The sequence below is a fragment of the Acinonyx jubatus genome, chromosome D4 (genome assembly GCF_027475565.1).
Source record: "Acinonyx jubatus isolate Ajub_Pintada_27869175 chromosome D4, VMU_Ajub_asm_v1.0, whole genome shotgun sequence".
In the NCBI taxonomy this organism is placed as follows: Eukaryota; Metazoa; Chordata; class Mammalia; order Carnivora; family Felidae; genus Acinonyx; species Acinonyx jubatus.
This window is the reverse complement of record NC_069391.1, coordinates 91858327-91884404: the sequence shown is the minus strand read 5'-3', so window position 1 is coordinate 91884404 and position 26078 is coordinate 91858327. Positions and strand designations below refer to the sequence as shown.

The 26078-nt window shown below is 42.8% G+C and overlaps 1 protein-coding gene across 8 annotated transcripts in view; it reads left to right on the top strand.

The window, feature by feature from the left end:
• The window catches only part of WNK2 (WNK lysine deficient protein kinase 2), a 132185-nt gene extending 106480 nt beyond the window's left edge, over window positions 1-25705 (top strand). For 5 of the 8 annotated variants that reach the window (XM_053205408.1, XM_053205413.1, XM_053205410.1 and 2 more), the window contains 5 exons: window positions 176-220; window positions 1649-1908; window positions 22771-22876; window positions 24255-24346; window positions 25502-25705. In XM_053205408.1, the coding sequence (XP_053061383.1) occupies window positions 176-220; window positions 1649-1908; window positions 22771-22876; window positions 24255-24346; window positions 25502-25636 (638 nt within the window). In that variant the 3' untranslated portion in view covers window positions 25637-25705. The remainder of the gene's footprint in view (window positions 1-175; window positions 221-1648; window positions 1909-22770; window positions 22877-24254; window positions 24347-25501) is intronic. The other 3 variants (XM_053205414.1, XM_053205411.1, XM_053205412.1) reach the window with 2 other exon arrangements.
• Window positions 25706-26078: the final 373 nt, after the last annotated feature.

The following is a 26078-nucleotide window of genomic DNA, read 5'->3' as shown; positions in this document are numbered from 1 at the left end:
CCGCACACTGACTCGCGGTCACCCGGTTAGCCCAGGTGGCCAGTCCCCTCTCTGAATCGCTGGCCTCTGCTCCTCCTTGCACACTGATGACTTGTGCTTAGTGTGGTGGCCTGTCCCCCGTGTGTGCTGTCCTGCCTAACCCTGTGGTCTTGTGTCGTTTCTTCTTCCCTTGCAGGGTCTGCCCTGAAGCGTCTCTGTCTAGGCAAAGAGCACAGCAGTCGTAATTATCGGGTTTTTTACCCCTTGTCCGCTCTCCATCGCATGGGCTTTCATGTGGCTAGTGCGCATCGGGGGCTCCATGGCCGGCGGGCGGGCGTGCTTGCATCTGCTCCGCGCCCACCCACCCAGGGCACCGCTTTCCCTCGGCCTGGAGGGAAAGCGACCCGTGGGTGCCCCCTCGCGTCTCCATAGCTCCTAGAGTCTGCGTGTCCTGGCCGGTTGGCATGCACTCTCCTTGCCCGGAATGTCCACACGTTACCAATCATTAATTGGCTCCTTTTCCAAAACCGTAGGAATGAGTGTGTCCTTGAAGTGCTAAAGATGAGTGTCCCCGAGGAGAGATGCCGGGATGAAATGGGTATCAGTCCACCTGGGCCGCCCACCACCCTCACCTTACACCATATTTTTTTTTCTCCTTTTTTCTTTTCTGGCTGAAACATTCATGTAGAAATAGCTCTGTGTATGTAAGATTCCATCACTAATGTTTAACTGTTTGTGTCTGTGCGTTTTCATTGCTAGCTACTGTGACTACATTTTGTAACGGCTTGTTTGAAGAGATGGTCATTATGCTGCTTTTTCGATGCGGAGAAATTTTAAATTGGCTTATGCAGAACTGCCAACCAGAAACCGTATGTTGCGCTGGGGTCAGGGCACAATTTAAAAAGAATTAAAAAGTCCCATTTTGGTCGCTTAAAAATAATCTTCCAGTGACGTGGGTGAGTGTGATGTCTTCACCAAGCTCCACCTGAAGCGCAGCCCCCAGGCCTTCCTGGCAGCTGGGCCTCCCGGTTCCCGCTCCACCCCACAGATGGCTCCGAACTTGGGGGCCCACGGTGGAAGGCTTTGAGTGTTTGTGCCCTTTAGCAACACCTTCCCTGCACGTGCTGGTGAGGAGAGGCACAGTTTTGTGTCTTAGATTCGAAACCGCTAAGCCGCTAACATTCTTGCACAGGCAAGCTGACGACGCAGCCTACTTAGCATTTTCCCTTTTCCGTCTGCTGGGTGGACCGCGGGAGCTGCCGTGGGCTGAGCGCTCGGCCTGCAGCATTGACACGTTCCCCTGGAGTCCTTGCGTTCGAGCGCAAAGGCCTTGGGATTTTGCCCCCAGTTCTCTGAGCCTCCTCACGTAGGAGTCTGGGGGTCCTAGGCAGCGTGGGCACAGCGTGGATGCTGAGTAAGCCTGCCAGCTGCTTGGGTCCTGTCCTCTGGCCCAGCTCAGAAGGGTGACAGCTGCCTAGCATAGCCTGGTCCCCTGTGGCCTGTGAAAATGTTCCAAAGTGTCTAAAACTGGCACGTGGGCCCCAAGATGCAGACCATCTCCTGAAGCAAGGTGTTGCCTGGCCTAAGCAAGACCACCGTATGAAAGACTGCAGCTGGCCGCTGGCGCCGTGTGCAGTGTCACCAACCTGGCATGTGTGTGCTTCCCCAGGGTCTTCCACCAGCAGCCTGGTCCCGGGCCCTGAGCCGGGCCCCCAGCCCACCTTGCACGTCCAGGCACAGGCGAACAACAGCAACAACAAGAGAGGCACCTTCACGGATGACCTGCACAAGCTGGTGGACGACTGGACGAGCAAGACGGTGGGGACCACCCAGCTGAAGCCCTCGCTCAACCAGCTGAAGCAGACTCAGAGGCTACACGGCATGGAGGCCCCGGCGGGCTGGTCCCCAGCCACTGGCGAGACACGGGCTGTAAGTGGGGCGCTGCGGGCACAGGCCACCCAGGCGGAAGAGACGGGGTGGGAGCGGCCCCCGGCGTCGGGTGCTAGTTCTGGTGCACCCAGCCTGTGTGGGGCGCAGTGAGGAACTGCCATCCGGTGCTGTGTCCTGCGATGCCCTCCTGTGACAGGGCTAGGCTGACTTGACAGCCTCCCTGGAAGAGCGTTCCCTTCTCGGTCTCGAGGAGCCTGTGCAAGATTGTGTTGCTTCTTCCTGAAGTGTTGAGCAAAGTTCACTGGTGAGCCCATCTGGCCTGGGAGTCCAGTTTTGGAATCAGGGAAGTTTCCCCTGTGACCTTTTATTTTGAAAAATTTCAAACATACGGAAGTGTCGGAAATTGCACAGTGAACTTTAGTTTGCCCCTGGCTGCATGCTGTGGCTGACATTTTGCTGTGTTTCTCACACATCTCTCCATCCCCTGAGGGTAAAGTTTTCCTTACGGATTCAATTTCTTTGATACTTTTAGTGCGATTGGATTTTCTGTTTTCTCTTTCTGTTAAGCCCTGCTTTTCTAACATTTGGTAGATACCTAAATTTATCTTAAGTTTTCAAATTAGTTGGCATGGAGCTGCTCATAATATCCTGTCTTCACAATTTGCAGTGATGTCTTATTTTTCACTTCTGATGTTGGTGAGTTCCCCCAGCCTCCTTGTGCAGCTTCCTTTAGCCTTCTCAAAGAAGTCGTTTTGGCTTTGATGGTATTCTTTATGTGTCACCAGTTTCTCTTCTTATTATCTCCTTCCTTATTTCTATGTTTGGGCTACTGTTTAAGTTCTAGAAAGTTTCTTGAGATGTGCAGGTCATTGATTACTGGTCTTTCCTGTTTAATAATATAGACATTCAATCTATAAAAATTTCTCCCGTGGTTCTAGCTGCATCCTAAAGGTTTTGCTGTGCAGCATTACAGTCTGAACTATTTTGTAATTTCCACTGTGGTTTGAAGTAATATAGTTATTAATTTTCTCACTTTTTAGCCCAAGTGCACTGTGATAAAAGAACAAACTTCTGGTGTTTTTGGTCCTGTAAAATTTGCTGGGCCTGGCTCTTTGGCCCAGTTGTCAATCAGTCTTGCCTGCAGCTGCCCCAGGGCTTGAGGCAGCTTCCACATTCCTGCCACACACACTGTGCCCTGGCCTCCCTGTATCCTCTGAGTGGCGAGGGACAGTGGCTCCCTTCTGACAGCCGCAGCCCTGACTCCTCAAACCCACTCTCTGTTATCCTTTGGCAGAGTTGACAGCCCTGGAGGGTCTTTTCCCTGAGCCCCAATGGGCGAGAGTCTGCTTGGCTACCTGGACTCTAGCGCATGGAGTACCTGTGCAGGGCTGTGCCCCATCTGTCAGCTCGCTAAGCCCCTTGTTCTAATGGCTTAGATTCTTAACAGGATTTTTTAAAACATTTTTTTTTTTTACTGTGGTAAATCTATATAACATAAACTTTACCATTTTAGTCATTTTTAAGTGTTCAATTCGGTAGTATTCAGTACATACACAGCGGCGTGTGAACACTACCACTATCTGTTTGTATAACTTCATCATCCGAAATAGAGAACTCATTAAGAAATAACTCTCCAGTCTCCACCTCTGGTCTGCTAGTTTTGCAGCCTATGTTAACTTTTTTTCTACTTTCTATGAATTTGACGACACTAAGCACCTCATTTAAGTGGAATCATACAGTATTTGCCCTTTGCTGTCTGGCTTATTTCACTTAGTACAGTGTTTACAAGGTCCAGTCATGCTGTAGCAGAACTTTACTCTTTTGGGGAAAGAAAAGTAGATGGGGAATATGATCAGTAATATTGTGGTGAGCATTTTGTGATGTATATATATCTTGATTCATTATGTTGTATATGTTAAACTAATTTAATATTTTATGTCAGCTATACTTCAAAGTTTTTTTAAAAAGTCCTTCATTTTCCCCAATTTTTTAAACTGTAAAATACACGACATAAAATTTGCCATCTCAACCATCTTTAAGTGTCACTTGAAGTGCATTAAGCATTAATATTGTTGTTCAACCATCACCACCGTGCATCTCCAAAATTTTTTCATCTTGCAAAAATGAAACTCTGTCCTTATTGAAAAAGAACTCCCATTCCCCTCCGCCTTCCTCAGTCCCTGGAAACTAACACTCTACTTTCTGTCTCTATGGATTTGACTCCTGTTGGTCTCTCTATAAAGTGGGATCCTACACTACTTGTTTTTTTGGTCTGGCTTATTTCACGCAGCATAACGTCTTCAAGGTTCATCCGTCCCGTAAGTGGTGTCAGAATTTCCTTCCTTTTTAAGGCTGAGAACTATGCCAGTGTACGTTGATAACCACATTTTGTCCGTTTATCTGTTGATGGACACTTGGGTTGCTTATACCTATTGGCTACTGTGAGCGATGCTGCCGTGAACATAGGTGTGCAAGTATCTCTGAGTCCCTGCTTTCAATTCTTTTTAAAGAATACCCAGAAGTAAAATCACTGGATCATATAATAATACTATTTGTAACTTTTTGAGGAATTGCAGACTGTTTCTAGTAGATGCGCCACTTTACATTCCTGCCAGCAGTACAACAGGGTTCCAGTTTCTCCTCATCCTTGCCAATACTTTGTACTTTCAGATTTTTTTTTTTAAATAGCCATCCTGATACCACAGTGGTATCTCACTGTGGTTCTCACTAGCATTTCCCTAATGATCAGGGATTTGAGCCTTTTTTCATGTGCTTATTGGCCATTTGTACATCTTCCTTAGAGAAATAGCAGTTCAAGTCCTTTGCCCATTTCTTAATTATTTGTCTTTGTTATTAAGTTTTAAGGAGTTCTCTGTATATTCTGGATTTTAATCCCTCATCAGATATGTGATATGCAAATACTTTTTCTCATTCTCGGAGCTGTCTTTTTACTCTGTGGACAGTGTCTCTGGATGCACAAGTTTTTAATTTTCATGAAGACCAATTACCTGTTTTTGTTGCTCATGTCTTTGGTGTCATACCCAAGAAATTATTGCCAGATCCAATGTTGTGAAGGCTTTCCCCTCTTTCCTTCTAAGAGTTTAATAATTTTAGCTGTTATGTTTAGGCCTTTTATCCACTTTGGTTAATTTTTGTCTGTGGTGTTAGATAAGGGTGCAGTTTCATGCCTTTGCATGTGGGTAACCAGTTTTCCCAATACCATTTGTTGAAAAGACTATCCTTTCCCCATTGGATGGTCTTAGTACTCTTGTTGAATATGAATGGACTATATTTGCAAAGGTTTATTTCTAGGGTCTCTGTTCTATTTTATTAGTGTATATGTCTATCCTTTTTCCAGTATCACATTGTTTTCATTTCTGTAGCTTTGTAGTTAAGTTTCAAAATCAGGGAAGTATGACCCTCCAACTTTGTTTTTCTTTCTCAATATTGTTTTGGTTATTGTGGGTCCCTTGAGAATCCATATGAATTTTAGGATGGGTTTTTGTATTTCTTAAAAAAAAAAAATGCCATTGGGAATTTAGTAGTGATTGCACTGAATCTGTAGATCACTTTGGGTACTATTTGATGGTAACAGTGTAAGTCTTCCAATCCATGAACATGTGATGTCTTTCCATTTATTTATGTGTTTTTTAAAAAAATGTTTATTTACTTTAGAGAGAGAAAGAGTGCATGAGTGGGGAAAGGGCAGAGTGAGAAGAGGACAGAAGATCTGAAGGGGGCTCTGTATTGACAGCAGAGATCCTGATGCAGGGCTCAAACTCCCAACCTGTGAGATCATGACCTGAGCTGAAGTCAGATGCTCAACCAACTGAGCCACCCAGGCACCCCTATTTATGTCTTCTTTAATTTCCTTTGGCAGTGTTTTGTAGCTTTCAGTGTGTAAGTCTTTCAACTCCTTGAAGTTATTCCTAAACATTTTATTACTTTTATGTTACTGTAAATGTAATTGTTTCCTTGATTTCTTTTCAGATTGTTCACTGTTAGTGTATAGAAATGCAGCTGACTTTGTACCCTGCATCTTTGCTGAATTCATGGATTAGTTTTGTATGTGTGTGTTCTTTAGGGTTATCTACCTATAAGATTATGTCATCTCTGAACAAGGATCATTTTACTTCTTCCTTTCCAGTTTGGATGCCTTTTTTTTCCTTGCCTAATATCTCTGGCTATAGTTTTTAATATTATATTGAACAGAAATGGAAAAAACAGGTATCTTTTCTTGTTCTTGACTTTGGAGGAAAAGCTTTCAGACTTTCACCATTAAGTATATGAGTATATACTGTTAGCTGTGGGTTTTCATATATGGTCTTTATCGTATTGAGGGAGTTCTATTCTGTTCATAGTTTGTTGAGTGCCTTTATCATGAAAGAGAGTTGGATTTTGTCAAATACTTTTTCTGCATTAATTGAGAGGATTGTAGGTTTCTTTATCCTTCATCTTGTTAATGATGTATTACATGGATTTTTATGTTAAACCACCATTGCATTAATTCCTAGGATAAATCCCACCTGGTCGTGGTGTATATACTCCTATTGTGCTACTGAATTAAGTTTGCTAATGTTTTACTGAGGATTTTTGCATCAATATTCATTGGGGTATCAGTCCATAATTTTCTTGTGATGTATTTATCTGGCCTTAGTGTCAAGATAATGCTGGTCACAAAAAATAAGTTTATTCCTATTCAACTTTTGGAAGAGTTTGAGAAAGATTGCTGTTAATTCTTCTTTAAAAGTTTGGCTTCTCTTTGTTGAGGTTTTTGATTACTAATTCAGTCTCATTACTTGTTACATGTCTAGTTCAGTTTTCTATTTCTTCTTGAGTCAGCCTTGGTAGTTTCTGTGTTTCTAGGGATTTTTATATTTCATGTAAATATTTAGTTTGGTAGCTAAAACTTCGTCAGTTTGTTAATCTTTTCTAAGAACCAACTTTTGGTTTCATTTTTAATTCATTTGCTTTAATTTTTCTTTATGACCTCCGGTTCTCTTTTATATGGTATACAGTTATTGATTTAAAATTTTTAATGTAGGCATTTATAGCTATAAATTTCCTTCTGAGAACTTCTTTTGCTTTATCTCATAAATTTTTATGTGTTCTGTTTTCATTTGTCTCAGTTATTTTCTCATTTCCCTTGTGATTATGTCTTTGATCCTTTGGTTGTTTAAGTACGTGTTTCGTTTCTGCATATATGCCAGTTTTCTAGTAATTTTGTTGTTATTGATTTCTAATTTTATTCATTGTGTTAGAAAAGATACTTTGTATGATTCGGATCTTTTCAGGTTTGTACTGTATTTATATATTTTGTGTTTATTTTACTTATTAAGACTTGTTTTGTGGCCTAACATGAGGCCTATTCTGGGGATCTTTTACATACACCTAAAGAAAAGGAATTCTACTCTTGCTGGATAGTTTTGTTAGTGCTAATTGGCTTATGGGAGCTTCCTTAGGTCTGTTCTTAGTGATCTGTCCTGTTCTTTATTAAAAATGGAGTATTAAAGTCTACAACGGCTAGTGTAGAACCGTCTTGTTTCTCCTTTCAGTTCTACATTTGCATCATATAATTTGGGGTGTGTTTTTAGATAAATATATATAATTATTACATCTTGATGGATCAAAACTTTTATCAATGTATGACCTTTGTCTTTTTACATAACCTTTTTTGACTTAAAATAAGTTTTGCCTGGCAGTAAAGTACCCACCCCAGCTCTCTTTTTCCATCCTTTTGCTTGCAACTTCTTTGTGTCTTTGTATCTAAAGTGAGTCTCTGGTAGATAGCACACGGAATGACCATGCATTTTTAACTATTCTGCTAATTTCTGCTTATTAATTGGAAAATTTTTAAGTCTACTTATTTTCAGAGACAAACACAAGCAGGGGGAGGGACAGAGAGACAGGGAGAGAGAGAATCCAAAGCAGGCCCGGCACTTGACAGTGCAGAGCTTAATGCAGGGCTCAGACACATAAACTGTGAGGTCATGACCTGAGCTGAAACCAAGAGTCAGAAGCTTAACTGACTGAAAAAGCCAGGCACCCCTTAATTGGAAAATTTAATACATTTACATTTAAAGTAATTATGAATAAGGAATTATGACATTTAACTGTTTTCTGTATGTCTTACAGGCTTTTATTTCTCAATCCTCCCATTATTGCCTTTAAAAAATTTAGTTGGTTCTTTTGTATTGTGTAACTTTTATTCCCTTCCTCTTTACTTTTTTTGGTATATATTTTAGTTGTTTTCTAATTGGTTCTCACAGGGATTACAATGAACACCTTAAACTTACAATGACCTAGTTTGAATAATACTTTGTTTCAATAGTATATAAACACTCTGCTCCTATACATCTCCATCTCTTCCTCTTTGTATTTTTCCCCCATTGTGTGCCCAATACGTGTGTGCCCAATAATGTAGATTTATTATTTCTGTATAGTGTATTTGCTTTTTAAATCACATAGGGAAAAAAGAAATTAAAACCACAAGTATAGTATATTTAGGTAGTTACCTAATTTATTTCTTTATAATGGCTTCAAATTGCTGTGTATTATTCTCTCTCACTTTAGCATTCCTGGTTAGGCAGACTTTTTAGTAACAACTTCTCTTAGATTTTGTGTACCCGGGAGTCTTAGTTTCTCCTTCATTCTTGAAGAATCATTCTGTTGGATATAGAATTCTTGGCTGAAAGTCTTGTCTTTCTGAACTTCAGGTATTTTTTTTCTGCCCTCTCTCTCTTCTCTTGAGACTCCCATAATGTATACATTGGCTAGCTTAACAGTATCACACAGATCCTTCAGGCTCTGTATATGTTTGTTCATTCCTTTTTCTTTCTGTTCCTCATACTGGGTAATTCCAACTTGATCTCAATGTTTGCTGTTTGCTCAATGATCTCAAGTTTGCTGATTCTTTATTTGCTACTCAAATCTGCTGTTGAGCCCCTCTAGTGGATTTTTAATTTTCAGTTCTGATATTTTTCAGTTCCGATATTTCTATTTGGTTCCTTTTATAATTTGTCTTTTTATTGATAGTCTCATAATGTTCTGCCTGATTTTCCTCATTTCAGTTTGTCCATGGTTTCCTTTAGATCTTTGAGCATATTTTTAAGTTTGCTTATTTATTTTGAGAGAAAGAGACAGCGCAAGCAGGGGAGAGGCAGAGAGAGAGAATCCCAAGCAGGCTCTGCAGTGTCAGTGCAGAGACCAATGTGGGGGCTTGAACTCCTGAACCATGAGATCGTGACCTGAGCTGAAATCAAGAGTCGGATGCTTTGGGAATGCAAGCTGGTGTAGCCACTCTGGAAGACAGTATGGAGGTTCCTCAAAAAACTAAAAATAGAACTACCCTACGACCCAGCAATTGCACTACTAGGCATTTATCCATGGGTTACAGGTGTGTTGTTTCGAAGGGACACATGCACCCCCACGTTTATAGCAGCACTATCAACAATAGCCAAAGTTATGGAAAGAGCCCAAATGTCCATCGATGGATGAATGGATAAAGAAAATGTGGTATATATATATAATGGAGTATTACTTGGCAATCAAAAAGAATGAAATCTTGCCATTTGCAACTACGTGGATGGAACTGGAGGGTATTATGCTAAGTGAAATTAGAGAAAGACAAAAACCATATGACTTCACTCATATGAGGACTTTAAGAGACAAAACAGATGAACAGAAGGGAAGGGAAACAAAAATAATATGAAAACAGGGAGGGGGACAAAACAGAAGAGACTCATAAATATGGACAACAAACTGAGGTTACTGGAGGGGTTGTGGGAGGGGGGATGGGCTAAATGGGTAAGGGGCACTAAGGAATCTACCCCTGAGATCATTGTTGTACTATATGCTAACTAATTTGGATATAAATTTTAAAAAATAAAAAATAATAAATATTTAAAAGAGTCGGATGCTTAACTGACTGAGCCATCCAGGCACCCCTCTTTGAGCACAGTTAAAACATCCACTTTAAAGTCCTTAGTCCAATGTCTAGCCTTTCTCAAGGACAATTTCTGTTAATTTTTTCCTTTTAATGGGCTGTACTTTTCTGTTTCTCTGTATGATCTGTGATTTCTTGTTGAAAACTAGGCATTTGCATATTATAATTAATAACTCTGGAAATTAGATTCTCCTCTTTTCCAGTATTTGCTGGTTTTGTTTGTTGAAGGCTTAGGTTATATTAGCTTGAGATTTGCTTGAATATCAGGAGCTTAAACACCTCTCCCAGTCTTTACAGATTGGCTCAGGGCTAGGAGGACTCCTTGAACGCTTAGCCAGGCCATTTACAATTTGCCTATGCCTTCACTTTTGCTTGCATTGAATAGTGGTGAGAGCTTAGAGTTTTCTGAGTCGTATGTGTGTGTGACAGAGAGAGAGAGAGAGAGACAGTGTATTCTGCCTTGGACATGCACATGGCTCTCTAAATTCCCCAGCACACACATACTTTTCAGTACCCTCATTTCCCAAAGGAACTCTCTCCCATGCTTTTCTACTCAGGCTTTTAGGCAATCTATGTGTATCTTGTTTGTAATCTTTGGCCCCAAGCAACTGTAGATTTTTAAGTTGCCTTACGATGTTTTTGAGCAATACCTGCCACTTTTCTACCCTTAGAGAATTCCAAATATATGCAGACAGATATGTGCATCTTGTGTCAGTCCTTCAGGTGGCCTTTACACAGGATATAATAGACATACACAATAAATTGTGAGTGAGAGCTCTGCTCCCTCTGGAACCAAGGGCCAGGCTCCCACACTGGAAACACAGGCTGCCCTCTTCAAGGCAGTTGTAAAGCTAGGAAGCGGGGAGGGCCAGGGGCCAGTAAAAACACCACAGTGCTTTCCAGCTTCTAAATATTTGCTTTTTTCTTGATTTGTCTTTTACTTCTATTTCATTGCCGTAAACCTTTAACTGTTTTCTGGAGTTCTGATAAAGTTATTTTCAATGGTTTTGTTATGCCCAGAATTCGTGATCCCCAAAGACCACTAGGGAGCCGAGTCCGATGCAAAAGCAAAGAGCCTTTATTCGAGCTAGCTCGAGCTCAATCCCCTACCTGCACCGATGCAGCGGTGAGATACCAGGGAAAGAGAGCGAGTTTCAAAAGGACAAAGGTTTTATTGGGGCCTGGGGGCAGTTGGTGAGGTAATGGCTATGGCCTCAGCCGATTGGCTGGGGAAGGGTCCTGGGGAAGGGTCGAGTCCTGTTAGGCAGGTGAGGGGGGGGGTTACTCAAGGGGAGGAGGTGTGGTCAAGGTGAAGGACACAGAACAAGATGGAGTCGGCTGGCGTAGGCCCGCCCTTTCAGTTTCTGGTTGTCTTTTCACCATTTCTGTGAAGGCATGGAAGTTTGAAGCTACCTACTCCTTCCTTTTCCTTATGTCATTCTTGCTGAGATTTGTGTGTTTTTGAATATTCTTTCAGTTATTGAAAGAGGAATGAAAAAAATTTCCCACTATGGTGTGGACTTGTATATTTCTTACTGCAGTTCTTTTGTATATATTTTGAGGGCAGGTTATCAGGTATGTTCATATTTAGATTTACTGTCTTCCTTGCGAATTGAACTTTTAATAGTATGACGTACCTCTATTACGATTTTTGCCTTTAAATCTAGTTTGTCTGAAGTTGCTGTAGTTACACTAGCTTGTGTTGGGTTACTGCTTACATGGTATGGTTTCCTATCCTTTACTTTCAGTATTTCTATATCCTTGTTTCAGATGTTTCTCTTGTAAACAGCATATAATTGTTTTAAAACTTTGAACATTTACATTTACATTTAATTTAATTGCATATACAGACTCTTGAACAATTCAGGAGTGAAGGGAGTGGACAACCTTGCTCAGTCAAGTCTACATATAACTTTTGACCCCCCCCTAAAACTTAGCTACTGATAGCCTACTGTTGAAGCCTTACTGATAACATAAACAGTTAACACATATTTTCTATGTTGTATTATATACTATAGTCTTATAATAAACTAAGCTAGAGAAAAAATATTAAGAAAATAATGAGAAATAAAATACATTTACAGTAGTGCACTGTAAAAACTCTGATTATAAGGAGACCTGCACAGTTCAAAACTGTGTTGTTCAGGGCCAACTGTATGTTTTAGCTTAAATCCCTTATATGTTTTCTATTTTTCCTATCTGTTCCATGTTTCTTTTTCTCTCTTAGATATATTTTCTTACTCTTTTTTTCCTCCCACAGTTAGCTGGGAAATTTTACTTTCTCTTCCTGTTCACTTAATGATTATTCTAAGTACTTTAGCATACATCCTTAAATTATCACAGTCTAATTTTCTTGTACCAACTTCCCAGACAATGGAAAGGCCACAAAACACTTTAATAGCTTTTACTGTCCTCCTAACTTCTTTCAATTCTATATAGACTTTCAGTCTCACAATACATTTTTTATACAGTCAGTATTCACTTATATCTGCATATTTACTGTGTTTTTTTCATTTTTTTTAAAGTTTATTTTTGAGAGAGAGCATAAGCAGGGCAGGTGCAGAGAGGGGGACAAAGGATCCTAAGCAGGCTCTATGCTGACAGGAGAGAGCCCAATGCAGGGCCTGAACTCACAAACTGTGAGATCATGACCTGAGCCAAAATTGGACACTCAACCGAGTGAGCCACTCAGGTGCCCCATCATTCTTTCTTGCCACTAATCTTCCCTCTAGGATCTATTTCCATCAGGATTTCCTTTAATATATGTGTACCAATGACTTATGTCTCCATTTTTGTCTAAAAATGTCTTAATGTCATTGTCATTCTTGAAGGATATTTTCAGTGGGTATAGGATTCTAGGTTAGCAACAATCTTCTGAGCATTGTGACATTTTCATTGTGCTGTTATGTGGCTTTCCTGTTTTTCTTGGAAGTGAGCTTCCAGTCTGTTGTTACTTTGAAGAGAATTCTTTTTCTTCTGGCTTCTAATACATTTCATTTAATTAGAATATTTATTATGAGATGCCTAAGAATATACATTTTTATTCTGCTTAGACTTCAAAGGGCTGCTTGACTCCACAGTTTCATTTCTCAATCAAATATGGATGTTTTTCCGCCATTATATCTTCCCATACTGCTGACCCACTCTCCTCTCCCTCTTATTCTGCTGATATTCCAGTCCATATTACTCTGTCCTTGGTCCCTTACATGTTGTTGTTGTTGTTTCTTTTAATGTGAAAATTAATGTGCTGTTCTTTTAATGTTGTTGTTTCTTTTAATGAGAAAACAGGGGAGGCAGAGAAAGAGAGAGACAGAGAGGATCAGAAGGCTCTGCAATGACAGCAGAGAGCTCAACATGGGGCTCCAACTCACGAACTGTGAGATCGTGACCTGAGCTGAAGTTGGATTGCTTAACTGACTGTGCCACCCAGGTGTCCCTCTTACATGTTTTCTAATCTTTTGTCCCTTCATAGTTTAGTTTGGGTATCTTCTTCAGATCTTTTATTTTTTTAATGTTTTTTGAGAGAGAGAGAAAATATGAGTGGGGGAGGGGCAGAAAGAGGGAGAGAGAATCCCAAGTGGACTCTGCACTGTCAACACAGAGCCCGATATGGGGCTCAGTATCACAAACAGTGAGATGATGACCTGAGCCGAAATCAAGAGTCGGATGCTTAACCCCCTGAGCCAGCCAGGTACCCCTTCTTCACATCTTTTAGTTCGCCATATTTGTCTCTGTGTCTATACTGCTTTTAATCTTATTCATTGAGTTTTAAATGTATTATTTAAGTTGAAAATCACCATCCACATCTGCTATACCCTTTAAAAAAATTACAGTATAGTTAACATACAGTATTATATTAGTTTCAGGGGTACAATATAGTGACTCACAAATTCTGTACATTTCTTAGTGTTCATCATAAGTGTCCTCGTAATCCCCTCACCTATGTCATCCATCCCCCCCAGCCACTTCACTCTAGCAACCATCAGTTCTCAGTCAAGAGTCAGGTTTTTTGTCTCTTTGTTTTGTTTTTAAAATTCCATATATAAGTGAAATCATATGGGATTTGTCTTTCTCTGACTTATTTCACTTAGCATTATGCCCTCTCTGACCCATCCATGTTGTTGCAAAAGGCAAGATTTCATTCTTTTTTAGGCTGATTAATATTCCATTGTATGTATCTACCACCTAGTCTTTTAAAAAAAATTTTTTTTGATATTTATTTATTTTTGAAGGGGAGAGAGAGAGAGAGAGCGAGAGAGCGTGAGGTGGGAGGGGCAGAGAGAGAGGGAGACACAGAATCCGAAGCAGGCTCCAGGCTCCGAGCTGATCACATAGAGCCCAATGTGGGGCTCAAACTCACCAACAGTGAGATCATGACCTGAGCCGAAGTCACGGCTCAATCGACTGAGCCACCCAGGAGCCCCTACCACCTAGTCTTTATCCATTCATCTATCAGTGGACACTTGGGATGCTTCCACAATTTGTCTATTTTAAATGATGCTGCAATAAACATAGGGGTGCATATATATTTTTGAATTAGTTTTCATATTCTTTGGGTAAATGCCCAGTAGTGGAATTCCTGGATTGTAGGGAAATTCGATTTTTAATTTTTTGAGGAATTTCCATACTGTTGCCATAGTGGCTGCACCAGTTTGTATTTCCACCAACACTGCATGAGGGTTCCTTTTTCTCCACATCCTCACCACCACTTGTTTCTTGTGTTTTTGATTTTAGTCATTCTGACACGTGTGAGGTGGTATGTCATTGATTTGCATCTTCCTAATGATTAGTGATGTTAAACATCATCTTCTCATATGTCTATTGGCCATCTGTATGTGTTCTTTGGAGAAATGTCTGTTAGCATATTCTGCCTATTTTTAATTAGATTATTTTTTGGGTGTTGTGTAACTTCTTCCTATATTTTGGATTCTAACCCATTATCAGATATATCATTTGCAGATATCTTGTCCCATTACTAGGTTGCCTTTTGGTTATGTTGACTGTTTCCTTTGTTGTCAGGAAGCTTTTTTATTTTGATGTTGTACCAATTGTTTATCTTGCTTTTTGTTTCCCTCGCCTCAGGAGACATTATCTGGAAAAATGTTGCTATAGCCAATCTCAGAGACATTCCTGCCTATGTTCTCTTCTAGGATTTTTATGGTTTCAGGTCTCATATTTAGGTCTTTCATCCATTTCGAGTGATTTTTGTGTATGATATGAGGTGTTCCAGATTCTTTCTTTGCATGTAGCTGTCCAGCATTCCCAACACCACTTGTGGAAGAGATTGTCTTTTTCCCCATTGCATATTCTTGCCACCTTTGTCAGAGATTAATTGATTATATAACCGTGGGTTTATTTCTAGGCTCTCTCTTCTGTTCCATTGACCTATGTATATACTTTTGTGCCAGTACAATACTGTTTTGATTGCCAGAGCTTTGTAGTGTATCTTGAAATCTGGAATTGTGCTACTGCCAGTTTTGTTCTTCTTTTTCAAGATGGCTTTGGCTATTTGGGGTCTTTTGTGGTTCTATACAAATCCATACAATAGGATTACTTGTTCCAGTTTTGTGAAAAATGCTGTTGGTATTCTCATAAGGATTGCATTAAATGTGTAGATTGCTTTGGGTACTATGAACATTTTAATGATACTTGTTCTCCCAGTCCATGAACATAGAATATCTTTCCATTTGTGTCATCTTCAGTTTCTTTCGTCACTGTTTTATAGTTCTCAGAGTACAGGTCTTTCACCTACTTGGTTTAGTTTTTTTCCCTAGGTGTTTCACTCTCTTTGGTGCAGTTCTAAATGGGAGTGTTTTCTTAATTTCTCTTTTTGCTACTTCTTATTAGTGTCTGGAAATGCAACAGATTTGTGTATATTGGTTTTGTATCCTGCAACTTGACTTTAAACAGTTTATCAGTTCAGTTTTTTGGTGAAATCTTTAGGGTTTTCCGTGATATTATCATGTCATCTTTTGTGTCTGATTACTGTGGCTAGGACCTCTCCAGTACTATGTTGAATAAAAGTGGTGAGAGTGGACATCCTTGTCTTATTCCTGATCTTAGGGAAAAGTTCTCAGTTTTTCCCCATTGAATATGATGTTAGGTGTGGGTTTTTCATATATGGCATTTATGATCTTGAGGTATGTTAGCTCTAAACCCACTTTGTTGAGAGTTTGTTTCATGAATAGGTGTTGAGTTTCATCATGCTTTTTCTGCATCTGTTGAAATGATCATATGTTTTTTATGCTATCTCTTGTTGATGTGATGTATCATGTTGATTGATTTCTGAATACTGAACCACCCTTGCAACCCAGGAATAAATCCCACTTGATTGTGGTGCATAATTTTTTAATGTATTCTTCGATTCATTTTGCTAGTATTTGATGAGGATTTTGCATGTTGTTAAGAGATATTGTCCTGTAGTTCTCTTTGTGATGTCTTTATCTGGTTTTGGCATCAGGGTAATGCTTGTAGAGGCCTTGTAGAATGAATTTGGAAGTTTTCCTTCCTCTTCTATTTTTTGGACAATTTTGAGAACAGGGTATTAACTTTTCTTTAAATGTTTGGTTAAATTGAACTGTGAAGCCATCTGTTCCTGGACTTTTGTTTGTTGGGAGTTTTTTGATTATTGACATGACTTCATTGTTGGTGATCAGTCTGTTCAAATTTCCTATATTTTTCTAGGAATTTATCCATTTCTTCTAGGTTATCCAATTTGTTGTCATATAATTTTTCACAGTATTCTCTTATAATCCTTTCATTTCTGTGGTGTTTGTTGTTATTTCTCCTCTTTCATTTCTGATTTTACTTGAGTCCTCTCCCACTTTCCCTCCCCACCCCCCTCTCTTTTGATGAGTCCACTTCCTGATTTTATAGATCTATTGTTTTGTTGTTGTTTTTAGTTTTTAAAATTTGTTTCATTTATTTCTGCTCTGATATTTACTATTTCCTTCCTTCTACTGGTTTTAATTTTTGTTTGTTCTTTTGCCAGCTCCTTTCAATGTAGGTTAGGTTATTTGAGATTTTTCTTGCTTCTTGAGGTAGGCCTGTATTGCTGTAAACTTCTCTCTTAGAACAGCTTTTGCTGGATCCCAAAGATTTTGGACTGTTGTGTTTTCATTTGTCTCCATGTATTTTTTAAATTTCCTCTTTGATTTCTTGGTTGACCCACTCATTGTTTAGTAGCATGCTATTTAGTCTGTGTATTTGTGTTCTTTCCAGATTTTTCTCTGCTGCTGGATTTCTGCTTTCATAGCATTGTAGTCAGAATAGATGCATGGCATGAGTTCAGTCTTCTGGAACTTGTTGAGACTTGTTTTGTGGCATAATATGTAATCTATTCTGGAGAACGTTCCATGTGCACTTGTAAAAATGTATACTGTGAATATATCTGTTAGATCCATCTGGTCCAACATACCATTCAAAGCCACTGATTCCTTTGTTTATTTTCTCTTTGGATGATCTCTTCACTGATGTTATTAGTAGGGTGTTAAAGTCCTGTACTATTATTGTATTACTATCGATTACTTCCTTTATGTCTGTTATTAGCTGCTTTATGTATTTGGGTGCTCCCATGCTGTGTGCATAAATATTTATAATTGTTTTAGCTTCTTGTTGGATTGCTCTCTTTATGGGTATATGATGTCCTTCTTTGTCTCTTGTTACTGTCATTGTTTTAAAGTGTATTTTGTTGGATAGAAGTATTGCTACCCCGGTTTTCTTTTGACATGCATTTGCACAGTAATACTTTTCCATCCCTTCACTTTTATTTTTATTTATTTATTTATTATTTTTTTTTTTTTTTGGGACAGAGAGAGACAGAGCATGAACAGGGAAGGGGCAGAGAGAGAGGGAGACACAGAATCGGAAACAGGCTCTAGGCTCTGAGCCATCAGCCCAGAGCCCGACGCGGGGCTCGAACCCACGGACCGCGAGATCGTGACCTGGCTGAAGTCGGACGCCCAACCGACTGCGCCACCCAGGCGCCCCAACCATCCCTTCACTTTTAATCTGCAGGTGTCTTTAGGTGTGAAATGAGTCCCTTGTAGGCAGCATATAGATGGGTCTTGTATTTTTATCTATTCTTTCACCTTATGTCTTTTGATTGGAGTGTTTAGTCCATTTACATTCAAAGTAATTAGTGATAGGTATCTACTTACTGCCATTTTGTTTCTTGTTTTATGGTTGTTTTTGTAGTTATTCTCTGTTGCTTTCTTCTCTTGCTGTCTTCTCCTCACGGTTTGCTGGCTTTCTTTAGTGATACGCTTGGATTCCTTTCTCTTTGTTTTTTGCGTATCTATTACTGGTTTCTGATTTGTGGTTACCATTAAGTTGATATATAACATCTTCTGCATATAGCAGTCTGTATTGTTGATGGTCACTTAAGTGTGAACTGATTCTTTACTCCTTCCCTCCCTCCTGCCCCCACGTTTAGGTATGTATACTTTACATCTTCTTATATATCCTTTGACTGACTTTTATAGATATACTTAAGTTTACTGGTTTTGTGTTTCCTACTTTTCTTCCTCCTACTTATGGTTTTTCCTTTCCACCCAAAGAGTCCCCTTTAATATTTCTAAGGATGAAGAAATGGTTGAAGGGATGGGATGGGGTGAAGTGATGGTTTAGTGGTCATGAATTCTCTTGACTTTAGTTTGTCTAGGAAATTATCTCTCCTGTTCTGAATGATAGCCTTCCTGGGTAAAGTATTCTTGGCTGCATTTTTTTTTCCCCCTTCAGCATGCCATTCCCTTCTGGCCTTCAAAGTTTCTGTTGAAAAACCAGCTGATAGCCTTATGGGGTTTCCTTTGTATGTAACCATTTTCTTTTTTTGCTGCTTTAAAAATTCTCTTTATCACTACTTTTTGTCATTTGAATTTTATGTGTCTTGGTGTAGACCTACTTGGGTTGATTTTGTTGGGGGCTCTCTGTGCCTCCTGGATGTGGATTTCTTTTTCCTTCCCCAGATTTGAGACATTTTCAGTGATTATTTCTTGAGATAGAAAGATTTTTCTGCCCCCTTTTTTCTTCTTCTGAGATCCCTGTAATGTGAATACTACTGCACTTGATGGTTTGCTGAGTTCCCTAAGTCTATATTTATTTTTTATTATTCTTTTTCTCTCTCCAGTTTTTCAGCCAGATTGCTTTTCATTCCTCTGTCCTCTAGGTTGCTGCTCTGTTCTGTTTCCTCTAATCCACTATTTATCACTCTAGTGTATTTTTAATTTCAGTGATTGAGTTCTTCATCTCTGTTCTTTTTTATGTTTGTCTCTTTGTTGAGGGTCTCACTGAGGTCCTCCACTCTTTTCTCAAGTCCAGTGAGTACCTCTTTCATCATTACTTTACATTCTCTATCAGGTATATTACTTTTAACCACTTCAATTAGCTGTCTTCTGATTTTGTCCTGTTCTTTCATTTGGGACATATTCCTTTGTCTCCTCATTTTGTCTCTCTGTGTCTGCTTCTATGTGTTAGGAAAGTCAGCTACATCTCCTGCTTAAGGTAGTGGTCCTTATGAGGAAGAGGGTCCTATAGTGGCATGTACTGCAGTGTCCCCTGTTCTCCAGAACCTGGAGCTGCAGGGGTGTCTCCTGTGTGTGCTGCGTGTACCCCACTGTTGTGGCTAAGCCGCTTTTTCCTTCAGACTGGTAGTCTGCAGTGGCTCTTTGCCTGTTGTGGGCAGAGTGTGGTCCCTGTATTGTTAGTGGGCCAGTCCAGGGCAGCCTTGGGCTTGAAATGCATCAGACCAGGCATTTGCCAGAAATGTAGTAGCACCGAACTGCAGAGTGCTTTCCCTGTGTTGTTCCCTGGGAAGCTTTTGTTGGTGAGAGGGACTGCAGTCAAACCAGATGTCCGCCCCTAGCTGGGACCACAGTTGGGACTGCTATATGTGGTGATCATCCTTTCTCCCTTGGCAGGAGTCACTTTGGAGTGGTGCTGGCCCATCAGGTCTGCCTGCACACTGCCAGACTCGTAGCACTGCTATGATCAGCTCCGGTCAAGTGTGTACTGGAGGGGCAGGTCTGTGGGAGAACATGGGGACGAGGGTGGGGTGGGGTGTGTGGTGTTAGCAAGGTTTGTGCAGGTCAGCTGTAGGAGGGGATCAGAGGCGCGTGGAAAGTGGTCCAGTCAGAGGTAGGTATCTGCAGAAGAGTGCAGGGGTGGAGCATGCTATTTAGCAACCTAGGTGGAGTGTTCGTGCTGCACTGGTTTCCATGGGTGTCTGTATCTAGGCTGCGGGTTGGGGAGGAAATGGCACCCGCCAGCTCTTTTGTTTTTGGAAAAGTCTTCCAAACGTCCCTGCCCCTCCATCACGTACTCTGAGATTAGTAAGTAAATCTAGAACTCAGGCGTTTTTCAGACCACTGCTTTTATGCTATATCTCAGGAGGGCTATTTGTTGTGCTAAGAGTAGCGGTCAGTTTCCCCTGACCCTCCAGGTTTTTCCCACAGCTGAGCTGGCCAATTTTTGAAGTCCCGGGTGTGCTGCCCTGCTGATTTGAAGGACTGGTGTAATTCTGCCCCTCTGACTTTCACGTGGGTTCTCTGTGCCTGGGGCGAGGGTCTGTTTCTCTCCCCTCTGTAGGCCTGAGGCATCCCTCCCTCCTGCAGAAAGTCCTGAGAGTCTGTCTGGATCTTGACCATGTCTCCACCCTTACTACCTGCTTCAGTGTGACCTCTTCTCTGTATTTTGCTGTGGACAGTCTGTTCTGCCAGTCTTTGGGTCACTTTCTGGGTTATTTACACCCATGTGGATGTTATCTAGGTGTATCCTGGGATGAAGTGAGCTTAGGATCCTCCTACTGCCAACATTTTCCTGGAAGTCTGCTGTATTCTTTTTTATAAGTTTCTAGCTTTCTGCCAAAATTCTCAATCTTGTCTTTCAAGTAGTATTTTACAGTTCTGTTTTACATAGTTTTCCTTTATATTGTCTTTTGGCTTTTTAAGGTGTGTGGAATGTTTTATTTGAAAATTTACCCGTAAAAAGAATCAGAGGCCTAGCAGTTGGTTTCTTATATTGTTTCCATTTGCTTTTGAGCTCCTTTTCATATTCTTACTGGCCATCTTTTGTAAAGTGCCTGGTCAGTGATCTTTACTTTTGAAAAGTTGAATTATCTCTTGATTATTAAATAGTGAGTTCATTATATACTATGGCTACATTATACCAGTCTGTGGCTTGTTTTTTCATTGTTTTAATGGTGAACATGAAATGGCAAAAGTTTCAATATTGTTGTGGTCCAGTTTATACAATGATTTAATTTTTTGTGTGTATATAAGGAATCTTTGCCTCTTTCAAATCCCCATATTCTCTTATGTTCCTGTCTTTTTTTCTAGAACCTTCATAGTTTTAGCTGCTGCACTGAGGCCTGTAAGCCACTTCAAATGAACTTTTGTGTATGGTTTAATGTTGGGATCAAGTCTTTTGTTTTTTCCTTTTGTGCATATCTGGTTGTTGTAGCACGTTCCTTTCCACACTGAATCGTACAGATGTTGGTCAGGTGGTTGTGTATGTGTAGATCCATTTCTGAACTCACGGGTTTGTCCCACTGAGCAATTCTTTCATCCTTATGATAGTATACTTAAGTACTGTGGCTTTATGGTAAGTTTAATATCTAATACAATACAACCTCCAGCATTAGTCTTTAAGAATTTGATTTCTCTAGGTCCTTAATACTTTCATACACGTTTTAGAAGCAGCCTATTTCTATAAAATAGCTTGCTGGGATTTTGATTGAGATTTAATGGAGTCTGTTGATCAACTGGGTGAAGTCTGACATATTAACAGTCCTAAGTATTCCTATGAACATGGCATCTGTGTCATTGTGTCTCTTTAATTTTCTCTCAGCAAGGCTTTGTAGGTGTTACACATCTTTCATCTTTCGTGAAATGTATTCCTGTGTAACTGATGTTTTGGAATGTGAATGGAAATTGTATTCTTAAATTTCACTTCCCAGTTGTTCGTTGCTAGTATATAGAATTCTGTACCTTGTGTCCTGCCATCTTGTTACATTTGCTTGTTAGTTCTAGAAATCAGTTTGTACAGGCGTTTGGTTTTCTCCAAACACAGTCCTTCCTCTGCAAATGAGGATGGTTTCATTTGTTTTCCAGTCTATGACTCTATTCCTTTTCTTGCCTGGCTGGGACTTCCCACACAGTGCGGACTGGGAGGAGAGCGAGCTGCGGGGGAGGTGCTTCTAGCATTTCAAAGCAGTGGAGGTTTGGCTGCAGAGTCCACAGAGGTCCTCACAGATGGAGGAGGCAGCCTCCAGCCTTGGTTGCTGTGTTTTCCATGAAAGAGTATGGAACTTCTCAGCCACTCTCCCTGCATCTGTGGAGAGCATCAGACGGGGTCCTCCCTCGGTGTGTGATTGGGGTCAAGGGGCAGCGACACCCGCCGGGACAGCAGCCTTGCATTTCTGGGGCCGGCTCCATTTGGCTGTGCTGTCTTTCTTTGGTTGCTTTATTAGATCTGCCTGCACCCTGAGAGTTGAAGTCAGGCTGTAATCTCTTTGTGGCCTGTTTTCTGTATCCTGGCCATGCCGATCTCACCAACCATCTCCACTTTCTCATCCTCATGCTGCTTCTCCTCTGGGGTGTGGAGGGCCTGCCCTGCCACAGGCTCCCAGGCTGTGGTCTTTACATAAAGGTCCTGACCGAACAGGAGGCCCTTGGGTACGGTGTGCAGTTACTCACCACAGCATCCTCAGGACTCAGGCCCCACAGGGTCTGCTCTGCGAGGACAGCTGGGGCATAGGGGTGGCCAGGCTGCAGCTTAAGAAGCAAGAGAGGGCACTGGCTGCTTCCTGGCCGCATGCTGTCTCTCTGATATCAGCCATTAGAAGGCATCCGATGGCAGGTCCTGGAGACTACTCTCTGCCGAGGATAGAGAATCTGTGGGGACCCCTGAGAGGGGCAGCTGTTGGCAGCCACACATACCTTCCTCTTCTTGTCTTGTAGATGAACGCCTCTCGAGCAGCAGTGGGGACACCATGTCTGGCCCCAGCGCCCAGCCCTCTATCCACCGCGGCCATTCCTGGAACCACCCCAGGCCTGCCCATGCCAGGTACTGCCCTTTCTGGCCTACCAGCCCCGCCCTGTGCGCAGCCTCTGGGCCACTACGGAATCCTGCTCCCAGCTCCAGTGTCCTGGGGGCCCTGGGCAGCCCAGGTGGGCAGCCAGAGACCCGCCAGGGGGCTAGGCTTGGGTGCAGCAGGCATGCCTGCACTTCCCGTGTTCTTGCGGCCACCTGTGGTCAGCGCGCCTGGTCCCAGACTGCGAATCACATAGCTCTCTCTTCCCGCTTGGCCGCTGGAATGCGCTGAACTGAACAGTCCGGAGGAGCCAGCTTATGGCTTGGCCTCTGCCCCGCCTGCCCATGGGTGCCTGGTGAGGGGCCAGTGTGTGGGCAGCAACGCTTGCTTCCTTTACTGCCGCAGACCCTGTTCCTTCTTCTGTTCCCATGGTTTACACTTGCAGCCTTCGCACCCACTTCCTGTACTTGAACTGATGGTTAGAACATTGTAATCTCCCTGCAGAAGTACAGTGCCTTGAATTCCAGCTTTTCTGTTCCCTGATGGAAAGAAATGTTTAAAAAAAACCGTACGTTGGAAAAGGTGTATTTCATTTTTATAATTGGCTTGTGCATTGATGTTGTTATTTCCCATTTTAAATCGCAGAGATAATGGTTTATAAATCTGAAACTAAAACCTGACTTGTGTTGTAAATGAGGCCTCTCTGGGCTTCTGTGGTCACAGATCACAGACAGATGGACACCCCTATCCTCACCCCCGCCCGCCAGCTGCAGGGCTCTGCATGCTGCCGACAGGCTGCCCAGGGACATGTGGTTACTGGAACAGAGTGTTGCTGGCAGCAGTAGGTCTCTTAGTAAGAAACAGCAGCAGCAGCTTTTGGCTGTGCATAGCCTGCTGGAAAGTGCTAGATGAGCAGCCACACCCTCTTGACCCAAAGCCTGTAGGGTATAGGCAGGGCATCCACCCTGCAGAGGCCCCATCGCCCCCTCAGCTCTGGGTTTCTGCTGACCCTCCTGCCAGCTGTTCTTCCTTTTCCATCGTTTCCAGCGAGGCCTGGGTCTCATTCTGCTGTGTGCACACAGGTTGCCCTGCCTGTGGCGTGAGTACTCCCCTTCTGGAGATTTCGGTGAGACTCCTCCCAGATGGGCACCAAATAGCCCCCCGTGGGAGCTGAAGTCCCCGCTCCTCATGGCCAAGATCTTTTCCACTTCCTATCAGAAGGCAGCTGCCTTGGGCTGCCTAGCTGTGAAAACTATGTAGTTCTGCTGTACTCTGGGACCTCACTAGACCTGGCTAAATTATTTTAAATGTGTTATTCCATCAATTCGGTTAGAATTGAGTTTCTTAGGTGATTACGCAGGGCGCGATGCTGTAGTAAGAGATTTCTGTTCTCTGTAATGTGCCCCTCAGTCCCTTGGTGGAGAATCTCGTGCGCCTGGGTCCTGGGGGTGGTGGAAGCTGCCTTTCTCCTATGCACCCCCCTCTCCACTGCTGCACCAGAGGTGAGATGTGGGGTCCTGGCCTTGTACGTGGATGGTCAGTGGCACGGAATCCCCAAGAGATTGTATATATGAAGGAGGAAAATAAACATTTTTGCTTGAAAACAGTGTGGAACAACATCTTTTCCTTACTCTCTGCCCACATAAAAGCTGAACCGGCCAGCATCCTAGGCTCTTCCGGGTGCAGCTTAACACTCAGCTCCACCCTTGCCATGGACACCTGGCCTAGGAGGTTGGGGTGGCAGTGAGGGGGCCTGGGGATTGAACGGTGGGTGCTGTGTTCCTAGCAGGAGCCACATGTGATGGATGTTGAGCTGGGTCAGGGGGCAAGAGTGGGATGTTAGGCAGGACCCCCGTCTTCTGCACAGGGTGCTCACCAGGTGGGACCTGGGACCTGAGGACCCAGCTTTGCTGCCTCCAGGCCTGTTTGCTCGGCTTTCAACTACTCTGGACTTGAACTGCATGTAGACATGCAGTGGGCTGCACCCCATGGAGGATGTGAGTCTTATCAACTAAGTGGTACCTGACCCCTGTCCGTGTTGGCTAAAGTTGTACAAAGCCAAGTTGGCACGACTCACCCCGTGGACAGAACCGGGGGCGGGAGGTGGGCTCCTCTGTACCTTCTCCTGGATCAGCATTGGGCTCGTAGGCTTGGGAGGTGATGTGAAGCTCGTAGGACCGGTGCAGGTTTGTTGGGGGCCCCTTGTGGCGCTCAGCAGCTATTTGCAGCCAACCCGCCCCTGATGGCATCACGCTCAGCGGTCTGTGCTGCACGTGCCCTGTACACACTCAAGGTTTGCGGTGTCTCTTGCCCCAGCCAGCTGAGAGGCGGTCAGGCTTTATGCCCGTGCTCTTGGAGGGAGGGGGGAGCCCCCTTTTCAGAAGCAGTGCACCTCAGGGCTGCTGCTTCTCTCACTGTGCCCAAGGAGTGTGACGCTGCAGATGTGCAGGTGCTGGGAAGTCCTGTCTGGTCCTGGGCAGTCACCCCGTGCAGAAGCCAGACAGATGGCAGAGGCTGCCTGGGGCCTGCACAATGTGAGGGTCACGGGCCACCGGCTCTCCAAGGAGTAGGTCTGTGCCGGCAACACTGTTCCACGTTCCAGGGCCTTGTGTGACCGAGTTGGGCCTGTAATCAGCTGTGGCGGTTTTGTTTTCTAGATTCTGAGAGTGAGAAGCCCGACTGAGCCCAGGCAGGCCAGCCCGACCCCGACGCCAGGCCCTGTGTCGTCACATGTGGAGAAGGCGAGTCTGCGCCTCGTGTCCAGTTCACGCTGTTTTGTAACCACTTTCTAAGCATTTTTTATTCACAACTGGAAACACAAATGTAATGCAAGAATAAAGAATATTTTGGGGGAAAAGGGACTTTGGTTTTTCAAGCTCTCTCCTGTCCGCTGGCCGGAGACATGGGGAGAGAGCGAGGGGTGCTAGAGAATCTCCTGGGACCGCGCGGCAAGACAAGGTCTGGGGACACCCTTGGCTGAGGGGTTCCTGGTGTGGTAGTGAACGTCTGCGTTTACGTGGCACTTTATGGTGCACCTGTTAGTCCAGGGTCCTTGGGTTGGGACAGCAGCAGGACAGGCCACACAGGTGACAGGCTCCCCCCACCACCTGGCAGAGAGGCAGCCTCCTCGTCACACTGAGTGGCACCAGACTCCGGGAGGCCGAGCAGCAGTGCCCATCTCTGGTGATGGCCCTCCCGCTGCATAGATTTGGGCCTTGGTGCACACAGCTCCGT